General features: G+C 34.4%; 1 protein-coding gene across 1 annotated transcript in view; it reads right to left on the bottom strand.

The window, feature by feature from the left end:
• LOC110440289 (SCY1-like protein 2) overlaps positions 1 to 13090 on the bottom strand; it is a 34131-nt gene that overhangs the window by 16348 nt on the left and 4693 nt on the right. Inside the window, exons 4-13 of the mRNA XM_021483261.1 lie at positions 12075 to 12219; positions 11569 to 11718; positions 7933 to 8148; positions 6476 to 6592; positions 5521 to 5646; positions 4600 to 4776; positions 2911 to 3033; positions 1982 to 2095; positions 1324 to 1456; positions 523 to 641 (exon numbers count right to left, since the gene is read on the bottom strand). Of these exons, the coding sequence (XP_021338936.1) occupies positions 523 to 641; positions 1324 to 1456; positions 1982 to 2095; positions 2911 to 3033; positions 4600 to 4776; positions 5521 to 5646; positions 6476 to 6592; positions 7933 to 8148; positions 11569 to 11718; positions 12075 to 12219 (1420 nt within the window). The remainder of the gene's footprint in view (positions 1 to 522; positions 642 to 1323; positions 1457 to 1981; positions 2096 to 2910; positions 3034 to 4599; positions 4777 to 5520; positions 5647 to 6475; positions 6593 to 7932; positions 8149 to 11568; positions 11719 to 12074; positions 12220 to 13090) is intronic.

Below are 13090 nucleotides of genomic sequence, written 5' to 3'. Positions count from 1 at the left end.
CTAGTGGTAGCAGAATGTCAGACGCCTTAACCACTTGGCCACCGCGACCCAGTGGTGGAGGGCTAGTGGTAGCAGAATGTCAGACGCCTTAACCACTTGGCCACCGCGATCCAGTGGTGGAGGGCTAGTGGTAGCAGAATATCAGACGCCTTAACCACTTGGCCACAGCGACCCAGTGGTGGAGGGCTAGTGGTAGCAGAATATCAGACGCCTTAAACACTTGGCCACCACAGTCCCTCGTTTTGGCAGAGATGAAACATTGGCATATAAAGTGTCATATAGTCAAATAAATATGCTTTATCACACTTTATGTAAATTAATCATTACGACCACACATACTCGCTATTTCATGATGATGTTGCGGTTATGAAGTTTATTATTGCAGCTCATTTTTATGCATGTCATATTATTCTGTGGATCATATTTTCGCGATCACACTACTGATCCGGGTAAATATCATTCCCACAGAAATATCCTGTTTTACAGTATATCAACATGGCCTCTGATGAGCATACTGTTTACCTGATGAAGGTTTAGGTTGTTGTCCATTGCCAGGGGGATGATGAATGGTAAGACTTTGGTAGCCATGATGTCTTTGGTAATCCCCAGTTTGACATGAGACAGCGTAACTTGGTATATTCCTGAAAGATACATTGTTTTCACATCCATTCAAATTGATACACATTCAACAATAGATCACCATCATTATTTCCCCCTCCTAAATTTTTCATTCTATATTTCATGTATTTGATCTTTTTTTGTATTGAAGAAGTGAATCATTTCAATATAAGATTACCAGTCCACAGACAGATTTTGAAAAATTCTACCAGTCTGACTTATATTTTCGAAGTACATGAATATATTTACAGCTTTTCAGATGACCATTTCCATATCCTAGTCTGTTATCGGCCCTCAACCAATATCAGCCCGATTGGCTGGAGGTCTGAGGGCTGATATGATAGTCTCAGGCTGATACGTACGGAGTAGGATATGGAAATGGTGATATGGTAACCTTTTTATCATATCCTGCTGTATAACATCAAAATTATAAGCAGAAAATCTATATATCATGAGCTTCACTATAATCATTTTCTACCTTAAAATAATGAACAGAATAGCAAATTCAGATGGATATGCAGTGTGTACACTACCAGTTTGAGGTGTGATTTTTCTTAGATATGGCGAGTGCCAGGCTGATATGGGGCAGGCCGGGTGGATATGTGTTAGTCATGGATATGGCCTATTCACATATCTTATAGGTACTTCTTATACCTTGTCATAACAATAGGCTTCTAGTGAGTATCTAGGGGGAATTATATGTACCTAGTATACTCATCAGTACTGCTGGCTCCCTGGTGGGTATCTGGGGGAGGAGGGGGAATATGTCGTCCAGAACAGTCCACTTGTCCAGGTATTCTAACAGTTTACCGATACACAACAGGCAGTTAGTCCGAATCTGAAACAGAACAGGTGTAAAATTCACATATCAGCAAAATGGATGTGATCATACAAATAAAAAAAGTGTGCAATATTTTGGCATTAACTTTTTCTATTAAAACTACTTCTTCAGAGATGTACTTAACTTATATTATCAAATTGCAGAATTTTTATTTAAAAAACTTTTATTTTATGAAATACACACAAAATAAAATGCAATAGGATCAGAAAAAGATTCAAACCCTAGACCTTGCTCACAATACAGGCATGCTTTAATCATGATCAATCGAGTTAACTGATAAACAGCAGTTCTCTAGGCAAGTTCCACTACGCACAATTATATCCAAAACGAAACTAAAGGGAGGTAACTATTTGAATGTGAAAATGAATATACACTGGAACTCTCTAGTATCTCGACTGTAGTGGGACAGGAATCCTGAACTGTTGTAGGGAGCTGGACTGTCCTCTTCTCAATGCACATTTCTCCTCGGCTATTTAAAATTACCTGATATTCAGACTATTTTTTTAATTTTGAAATACTTACAGCTAATACACCTGTTGAAAGACACAATTTTTTAATCCTTGGAATGATGGAATTTTTCAAAGAGCTAAATTCAATCAGCTCTGCAAAAGTTGGCACAATGGAGAGGCACAATTCCTTTAATAGAAAAGAAGACATGAATATTAAGCACCCTTACACACCATCTTTAAGATGAACTCTTTAACTGCAACTTAAAATGATCTTTATAATAAATATGCTTTTAAGATACAGTTAAATCTTTTCATGCAACCACCTTTAATTTATTAAGAGACTGCCTCTGTTAAGAGACCACTTTTAATGTTTCCAATTATAGGGATTGTATTGTAAAACGAACCTGTATAAGGGACCACCTCTGTTAAGAAACCACATTTAATGATTCCCGTTATAGTGATTGCATTGTAAACCGAACCTGTATAAGGGACCACCTCTGATAAGAGACCATGTTTTGGACTTCCAATTTGTGGTCTCTCAGTACAGGTTCAACTACACACAAGAACAGGAAGGGTGATTGACTGCACTTGTTAAGTGAGAGCGGTAATACATTTTATACACTCTCTTACAGTTGTCAGAATTATTTTTTTCAAGTCACTTTTTATGAAATTATTACACTAAATTATTTAGCTATTTGTTGCCTATCCTTCTTACTTAAGATATTCATCCCTGAAGACACATTTGAACTCTTCCGATTCAAAGGTTGAAATAGTTCATAACGAAATTTCAGGGGTGAATAAGTTAAAATGTTAAAGTCTGTCTGACTAGATAAATCATGTCTATTATGCATGCTTGTACTTCACAAAATAAATAGTTCACTTTCCTCATTAAAATTTCAGCAAACAAATGACAGTTTAGTCAGTGAACCACTTTGCTTAACCTCTAATGAACCTAAAATCTTGCTTGCTACACATTAAATGACAGTGTATAGCAGACTGTACCTGTAGCTGAGGACTCGCCGCCTCCAAACACTGGTGAATCATCGGTATCACATGGTTTTTTATTTCTCCTTGAGGAGTCTTCTTCAGCAACAGGTTCATGTTTTGCATGAAAGTCAAAGGAATCTGAAAACAAGAAGTGGGTATGGTTGTATATATACAGTAAAACCCTGCAAACTCGAACTCGTAGGGCCCAGATCAATAGTTCGAGGAATACATGGTATTTGCCGAATCCGAGGTTTGACCGACATCATCATTTTTTGATCAGGTGGGACATGATCAGACAGTACAAGCACTGCAAATATCGCAGATAGTAGATGATAGAATTAAAAAAGAAGTTTTATCAAGATGGCAGCATTCAATAAGATTTAAAATAGCTAAATAATCAAAACATATAGCCACCGGACCAGTATGAAGTAAATAAAATTAAAAAAAATGCATGTGTGACGTACTTGTCGTGTTTACATTGCCTGCCATATTGTAATAGGCTATATTGATTTTATAAAATATCAAAATGAGAGGAACTCTTGGATCATTTTAAAATAAAGAAAACCTTGAATCCTTGTTATCATAATGTTGATTGATAATGAAATTAACAATCATGATGTATTCAAGTTTGAATATCTTTAAAGTTCATGTAAAACACTATATGGTATACAACAGTGCTTCAGATAGTTTAATCACTCAGCCGTGAGATAAACAACAACTATACATCATTAAAGTTTTACTTTATACACGAGCAATGTGTGTATCAAACGTGTCACAGCTTACATTGTTTGTGCATGAAGTAAAACTTTGATATTACATTTCCAAACTGACGAATCTTTTTGAAAATATCTATTCAATTATCAAACTCTGTTGAAAAATAAAAAACATAATCTCTTTTAATTGATCAACAGTTATGAGGAGTAGAAGCAAACATCTTGTCTTTATTAATTACTTAAAAAATCCTTCAAAATGTTTTTTTGGCTTTTCTGATACGACTAAATCATAGTCATCATGCATTCTTAAATCCTCACTGAATACACTTTTTTATATATAAACTTTATTTATTTTATAACATTTATGAAACAAAATATTTCAACTTATATTAATCACTAGTGTTGGCCCAGATTTTAGCACTTGGGGTCTTATTGTGGGAGAAAACCTATTTGGTTGGGCAGATGACTCCATACCTTCTCACATCCGATTGGGGAATGGAACCCGGTCGCCTTAGTGAAAGGCAATTGCCCTATCCACTGCACCACCCAATTTTTTTTTAAAGTATTTTATAGAAATACTTGAAAATATATATATAATCTGTATTTTAATACCTTAAGAAGAAATCACTTAATTTTGATGGTGCGCTCAAAACATTTTCTGACTGTGTACCGATTTGGACAGACCATTCTTACTTGTGGCAGCTGTACATGTCTGGCTGAAATACTGTAAAACTCTTAATTTTACGGTCTCAAAATTTTACGGATTTCCTAAAACTGTGGGATCTGTTTTTTACAGAGCTTAGGTCTAGTGACATTGACACAAAGTGATCTGATAAAGGATGACTGAATTTGAAATTAATTTCATGGGATAATTGGTACTCCTGCACCACAAAAATCGCAAAAATTAGAACCAACAAAAAATAAAACTTTGTAGTATATGGTACATTGTATGTGTGGTATACATTTCTGTATAATGTTACAAATGTAATACCTGTGGTGGTTCCCTGAGTTTAAACATGGGTTTAAGTATTGGCAGGATGTGTACGAGATATTCTTCATCTGTGCTCTGTTCTGCGATTTGTAGAATATTAGGCAGGATAAACGGCACCATTTCCGGGTTTACGCACTCTTTCCGGAGAGGCAGCAGGATTCTCTGAAGACTCACTCTCTGAAACATGGCAGAGCATGTATTTGGAAAAAAAGTAGCAAGAATTCCATCAACGACTAATTTATATAATATATCTCTCCTTTTATAGACAGAGAAATCTCAATTTGAAGTTTAGCAAGAGACTTTCTGGATGAAAATAACTCAGTTGTGTTGACTGTGTTAAATTAATTTTTTGTACTTATAACTTATATATATGTATATATATAACAGATGTTGGATATTAAATAAATATATTGTTAAACCTGTGCTTTAGATGGATTTCTGGTTTTATGGTCAAGGTTAATTTTAAACCACTTTGAAATTAACATAATTGTATTCATGCGAGCCTGTCATGGAACACAAGCATATGAACACATATAGGAGTATGAAAATTGTTGTTCTACTAATTTGAGAGGCCAAAATGAGTCTTTTATATATCAAAATACAAGCTTCCCCCCTCCCCTGAAATGCATCTTATCATTAATTGATACAACATACATATACAAGTACTTCATGTAAACATTAGGTCAATGCAAAACCTAACGAAGAGGTAAAGGTAGAAAACTGAAGGAAAATGTCACCAGGGCCAGGTTGTTCAAAACTATTGTTGATCTAACGATGTTGTTAAACCCTGGTTAGCGAGTCGTTAAAAGTTAACGACGTTGTTAATTACTTAACGACAGTTTTGAACAACTGTGCCCAGGTAGAATCTCCTCCATCAAATCTAAAAGAAAGGGTACAAAAGGAATATAAGATCAGAAATACCTTTGGCAGTTTTGAGATAATTTTTGGAAGGCCTTTAAAAAATTGTGACTTTTGTAGATTGTCCCTCTGGAATAATGAATCCATGTACTGAAGAGTCATACAACCCACATCTTCGAAAAATGGTATCTGAAAATAAACATGGAGCCGTACGATAAAATCTGAGACTATAAATCTAAATGATGTCTTATTAATACCCATTTTAACAACAAAAAATACAGAAAAAGTGAACACCATTAAAACTTCCATTTATATTAATGTGTTAAATAATTTTGATGAAAATGAACAGATCAATAACAATAATTTCATATTTGTAAACATTTTTACTTAATAACGAGTTTACAGAGACTGATTTTATAAAATAAAGTCAAGATTAAATAGAATTTCTCCATGCCAACAAAGATTTAATGCTCAATATTATTGTGATATATGATTAGTCATACAACTTTAGCTAACAGTCATGGCAACAGTGACTGATTGGTCACATTTGGTTCATAAATATTATTTATGTACATGAATTTGGACAATGATACAACTTTCCTTGGTCAATAGATCTTTCGATAATGACTGGTCAGTCATACATCACCTACCATGGTCAGTACATCTTTCAGTAATGACTGGTCAGTCATACATGACCTACCTTGGTCAGTAGATCTTTCGACAATGTCTGGTCAGTCATACATGACCTACATTTATGTACCTTGGTCAGTACATCTTTCAACACTGACTGGTCAGTCATACATGACCAACCTTGGTCAGTAGATCGTTCGACAATGACTGGTCAGTCATGCATGACCGACATGTACCTTGGTCAGTAGATCTTTTTCAACAAGGACTGGTTAGTCATACATGACCTACCTTGGTCAGTAGATCTTTCGACAATGACTTGACAGTTATACATAGCCTACCTTGGTCAGTAGATCTTTCGACAATGACTGGTCAGTCATACATGACCTACCTTGGTCAGTTGATCCGGATCAGGTCTCACTGTAGGTTCGGAGTTCAGCAATAACTTGACATATTCGTGTAGTTCATTAGGCACATTCCCAAGTAGGGACGATCTAAACTTCTGTAGCTGTGAAACACGTATAAAAAGGAAAGAATCCATTACCCACCAGTACTTACACTGTACTGTTCACAATTCATATACATGTATAACTCAAGCTTCTCATGGTTAATGACCACCTTCAACAAGTGGAAGATTCTGTCATGAGAGAGAGCATGAAAATACACAGAGGAAACCATTGTATATAAGAGATGAATTGGGGGTGGGGGATAGACAGAGGAAGGGTTGTACGGCACTAAATTTACACGTACATGTAGCTAGGGAAGAGATGGAAAAGGAAAAGAATGTAAACTGGCAGAAAGATACCAAGCAAGCAAGTGATCAGGTATCCACCCCCCCATCCACACCACCACCACCACCTACGAGACTATAGTTAGCTGGTCCTCAACCAGCACAAGCTAGGGGGAGAATTAGGAAGAAAAGGAAATAACTTGACTATTAATAATAAGTTTTAAGCTGTTCTCTTAGATTATTTTAAGAACATAGTTTTGAAGAAGTACTTCCACCGGATGTCCTGTGGTATCTCTCCCTAGTCCCACTGTGGATGTTATGTTTCTGTCAGTATTTATATATAATTAGGAATTGTCACATGTTTTTTTCCCTCACTAGTCCTTTAGAAAGTCACACGATGTTTCCTTTGTAGATCCACAAGATGTTATATATGTGGTTGACAAGGATGTTGCAGAGGTGATTTCAATTGCGAGATAATTCCAGTGTAATATAGCTCGTGGGAAGAGTACTCTTAGTACATATCTGATGACGACTTGTTTCAGGTATCCTTGTGTTTATACACAGGGGTCAGTACACAGGTGAGATACCTTCAGACCAGTATACCTGGTACACAGCTTGGGCCTGCTTCACATGATCAGCAAAACTCATAGGTCTGTACAGACACAGATTATACTGACATATTACTGTAATAGGATTTTCTCAAGATATAATGGTGTCAAGGATAAAATAACACAGAAGCAGAAAACCCCTTTTAAAAAAACCATTTAAATGTTTGTTGTTGAATGAATATACTTTATACCAGGAAATTTTCTCCCAGTAAAATTTTCGCGCTTTAATTTCATGGTGAAATTCATTTTTGTCCAATCTTAAATTTGCCATTCACATTTGATTACCGGTACTGCGTATATTATATTGTTTAAAATGTTTGCTGTATTGATAAATTTGCCCTCATTACGGAGGACGAAAAAAAGGTGAAAATTAAAAAATATTTTCCTAGTATACAGTATTAAATTTTCTTAAATAAATATTTTCAAAATCTTGCTTCTAAATTAATTATACACTAGTATTGCTAATCCACCTGAACGTAACATTTTTTAGACTCAAATATGTATTGTTACCTCAGCAGAAAATTTCTTGAACTGTGACAGCTGCTCTTTGCACTCATAGAGTGGCTTCCCTTTGTTGAATATTGTGTGGATAAGTACGCCAATAGAAAACATGTCACTAGCCAAACTACAGTTCATGGTGAGAGCATATTCCGGCGCTAAGTAATTAAGGTTTGGCTGAGCGATTGGAGGAATTTCAGAATCCCATTCTCGGAATGCAAACAGTGGCTACAAGGACAAAGAAAACATATTATTAACCATGCAACATTTTCCTTCAATCAATGTAATTTGTATTTTCATTCTTATGCAATCTAATTAAAATTATATCTTCACATCGCTCCCGTTTACTGATATGTTGCGTTGAAGATCTAACAACATCCCATAGAGGGTCACGTCAGAGGTCAACATGAATACATTATTGCATTTATAACAAGCCAATCAAAACGCGACATAACTCTTTCATTCAACCAATCAGAAAGCTGCCATTTTCAATGCTCATTTGACACCTCTCGGTCTTTTATCATAGCAAGTGTGTTCCGAAATCATTACATCATCACTTACAGAAATGCGTAAGCTCTCATCTGATTGGTTAATGCAAAGGTCGCCTGAACATGACCCTCTACGGGATGTTGTTAGATCTTCAACGCGACATATCAGTAAACGGGAGCGATGTGAAGATATAATTTTAATTAGATTGATTCTTATGGTAATGTATGTAACCATTGTCAAGAAAGCTTAATTACAAAATATAATTGAGTTTGGTATTGTATTAAAGCATCATTCTTATATTTCAAAATACAATACAGATATGCAGCAAGCCAGGTAAAACTTCATTTTCAAAAAAAACAATGTTTACCATATATCTTTGAAAAGAAAATATTTCTATTGATATAGTCGGCTATAATAACTGTACATTATGCAAAGGCAAGAAGAGCAACATGAAGATGGTATGGTCTAATTAAGAGAAACCATTGCCATCAAACTTTGGCCCATTGACTTAGATGGCATGATTATAGACCAAATTTTGCCATATATTGATATGAGAGTGCCTGGCATATAGTGAGTAGTTGAATATTTGAAGAAGAAAGTAGAGTTATCTAATAGAAAGATGGTAGAGAAATACTCATTGACTGTTCACAAGGTTCAGAGAAAATTAAAATTCAATAGATGATGAAAATCTATCAAATAACTGCTTTATTGAAATTGTACCACAACTTCTTAACCATCCCAAAATCATCATGTCTCGGGACAGCAGGAAAATTACTGTTCTTGAATATTTTCATACACCAAACCATAGACACCTATCAAAATGAGGAAAATATCAAAAATATAATTATGCACTAAAGATTAATGTATTTTGTACATAAGTTTGAGAACTGAGTCCAAATGTTCTTAGAGTTTTGATAGGGCTCATAGAATTGCTGGAAATACTGAAATGAACTCAGTGGGACCCACAGTTTTTAACAATACAATGGAAAAGGACCCATAAAAACTAACTTCAGATTGATCACTATTCAGTAGTAATATTTTTCTCATTTGTGATAGGTGCCTTTGACCAAACATTACATTCTTGATGCCAAAGAATTTTTGTTCCAGAAACAAAAACACCTGTGTTGAAAATCTTGTCCCCACCATGCACAGCTTGAATAACAAGAACAGAAACAAAGATGGCACTCGAGTATTGCAGTAAACTGCAATACACATATCTAATGTTTTGATTTTGATTTAATAAACATCATCGATTCAGAATATTTGATACTTTAATACGCAAATGTATATTAAAGATCATGTCACTGCATAGTAGTATATTTTCAGATACCATGTTTATATTCTTGTTGTACACCGTCATCATATGACCTTGGCTCTTGCAAAGACATTAACTCATTCACCCTGAAGACACATTTGAACTCTTCCGATTCTAAGGTCAGAACGGTTCATTATGAAACTTCAGGGGTGAATGAGTTAAACCTCAAATAATCCCAACAAATTTTGTCATGCTTGCAGTTTTTAGGGAATAAAATACAGGAATATGATCTTCATTGTTTTCAAGTCAAAATATACATATGTCAAATAGATTATAAGACTCTTTCATGCAAAGGGGTGTAGGATAGGGAAATTCCACCCAAGGGGATATCAATTTGGTAAAATCCGAGACTTGCTGAGAGTGTTGCCTAATTTGAAACTCCTTGGGTTGGAATTACTCTTTCCTACACTCCTGGGCATGGAAGAGTATTTTTTCTCTCATTCCAAAATCTAAGAGAAGGTCAAAAACCAGGACAATTCATAAATGTAATCTTTTTCTGTGAGCGATTCAGACGGAAACAAACTGGTCAGTAAGATTTTGCAAACTCCATTTCTCTAAACTTTATACAGAAAAATAAATCCCATCTATCTGATCAACATATGTACACAGTTTATACCTTATAATAGATTTTGATATTGTTACATTGCCATTTTGCACATTGCTGGATTGGAATTTTTCCCGATTTCATAATGTCATGTCATTGTTGAGCCATCACATGAAATCGGGTGTAAGATGAATATTTCTTACACTTTTCTTGCCCTGCACAGTTTTACCATATACGCACAGGAATGAGAGAAAAACCAATAAACCTTAACTCTGATTGACAATAAGCCTCACACAAAATGGTTTGTTTGAAACCTGGACAAGCCTGAAGATTGAAGAACAAACATTTCATAGACCGAAATAGAAAAATGACAGAAAAAAAGTTTGGAAACCAAATACAATTACCTTTTTAGATCTTAGTGGATGCTGGTTATTAAAATTTATTAAATTAGTTCTATCTGATCAACATATAATATCTCTACAATACATTTAAATCCTGAAAAAAGACACAGTCATCAATATCCCCCTCTCTGAAGAAAAGTCGCGATTAGATCATCGATGCTCAATTTACGATGTAGCATGTGATACAGCAGGATACGCTTATCAGCACTGCATATTGAAACAGGACGTTATCGAAATATTGTTAGGAAGGAAAGTTTTGCAGAGTTTGTAACTCTGAAGATATTGAAGATGAATACCATTTTTTGTTAATTTGTCCAATTTATCAAGTTCTAAGGTCGAGACGTATAAAAATGTACAATTGGAAAAAAATGTCTGTTTTCAAGTTGATCCAACTATAAAATAAAGTACAACTAACTTAAAAGAATTAACTATGTTAAGTAAACATATATATATAATGCTATCCAATTAAGAAAAAATATGATATAATGTTAAAGTTCATGCAAGTTTATTTTGCCCATTCTCTATGTAACATTATTCTGTCCATTCTCCACTGCATTATTACAGTGTCTGCCTCTGTATTTATGTATTGTTATATGTTTACTGATGAGCTGAAAAGCTTATAGTCAATAAATGAATTGATACAGTTGTGAATGGTACAGAGCTCTAAAACCCATACTGCTATAAATTCTAATTAACTGTTAACGTTATATTTCTAAAATGAGCTGCAGGAGGATGGCTGAGGCCATGAAAGTGTCCCCCACCCTCCCCCTCGTATTCATTTTTCACCACAGCCTTAAATATTTATTTTACGTATGTAAAGACAAAATGAAATATTTTAATTCCACAACAGGTACAACTCTTTATTTTATTGAAACGGAATTAAGGACTTAAGAACTTACACACTGATCTTGAGAATTGGTGTTAGGTATACAACACTCAAACCCAAACAGTTTCCAGACTCCATCCCTGTTGATGATGATGTTCTCAGGACACAGGTTACTATGGAGGAGTTTAACATCATGATGGAGGAAACTGATTCCCTCAGCTACCTACATAAACATGAAATGTACAAGCTTGTATAACACAAAATAACAGTAACAAAGACTCCAATTTCATAAGTATTCCTTAACTTTAACAAATTCTGTAACTTGTTTATTTACATTGAAAGCATTGTTAGATTTAAGGAAAATTCTCAAGTAAAGGTAGTAAGTCTCAGTAATCATTAGCATTTTTCTTACCTGAAGTTGCTCGTCTATTTACTATACATGTAGCAGAACTATAAATGAAAGAAGCATGCTTAGTATTTCCTTTTTTATTTCTTTACCAGCTGAAGATCAAACTATGTGAATTTTAGTAATTCTGAGAAGACTTACAATGTATATGGTGTAGATGCTTGTTTCCTTACCTGCAGGAGCCCGTGTTTGATTTCCACCTCGTACAAACTGAAATTTGCCAACTGTCTTGGCATCGGATTGGGTAGGTTGTCATGGTAGCCAAGGACATTGCCTAATGAGGCAAACACTGGTTCTGTTGCAAAGGCTAATGTCTCTCTAAAATTACAAAAAATCACTGCGATGCATGTACCCTTCTTAAAAATTGTTTTTTATACAAATTTAATTATCTGACCAAAGTAAAAAAAAATAAAGCTGTTTTATTGACATTTGTCAATTGGTAATTTCGAAAGAATTTGTATACACTGTAGTTTTCTCTTAAAAACCAAAGTGCCCATTCTTTAACACACTATATATTTCTATAAGATATACTGTCAGTGCCTATACATTGTTTCTTTGTAGCTGTGGGAACTGAAGTTCAGGGCCTAGGTCCAATCAATTGTTTTATTTTGAAAATTTATCATGGTCTGATAATCTAAAATTTCAAAATAAAAGAAATCAGACTTTGAGTTATGGTTCCAGTAGCTATTTTCTTTGATATAAAGTTTCATCAAACATGTGCTTATAGTTTCCAAGTGAAAATCTATGCAAATTAAAACATCACCAAACTGATCGAATATTCAAATTTCTCTAATTTATGCAAATTTCAAATCAATTTCATGGCATCCTTAATTTAGAACACAAATAAATCTTTTCATAATAATATTTGGGAAGTATTCTAACTTAACCCTTAGGCTGCTATATTGATTTCTATGTAAACGGACACCACTGCTGAATTAATTATTGAAATTTAAATTAATTTACTTGATTTTTCAAATGTGCATAACTTGGAAAATATTTGTTACATGTGAAAAAAAGTTATATAAAAATTGTTCGTTGTTGTCTCTAGTTTATATTAAGGTTTTCAATTCTAAAGTTGCTTCAGTATTTACCTGTACAGGTGGTAATAAAGGTAAGAAAATGTGAAACTTTTAATTAATCGGATTTAAGCAAGAGGAAGATCATTTTAAAACTATTTTTGTCTGCAAAT

This window comes from Mizuhopecten yessoensis, unplaced genomic scaffold, assembly GCF_002113885.1.
Source record: "Mizuhopecten yessoensis strain PY_sf001 unplaced genomic scaffold, ASM211388v2 scaffold11177, whole genome shotgun sequence".
In the NCBI taxonomy this organism is placed as follows: Eukaryota; Metazoa; Mollusca; class Bivalvia; order Pectinida; family Pectinidae; genus Mizuhopecten; species Mizuhopecten yessoensis.
The sequence above is the reverse complement of the archived record's forward strand: the minus strand, read 5'-3'. Positions and strand labels throughout refer to the sequence as shown.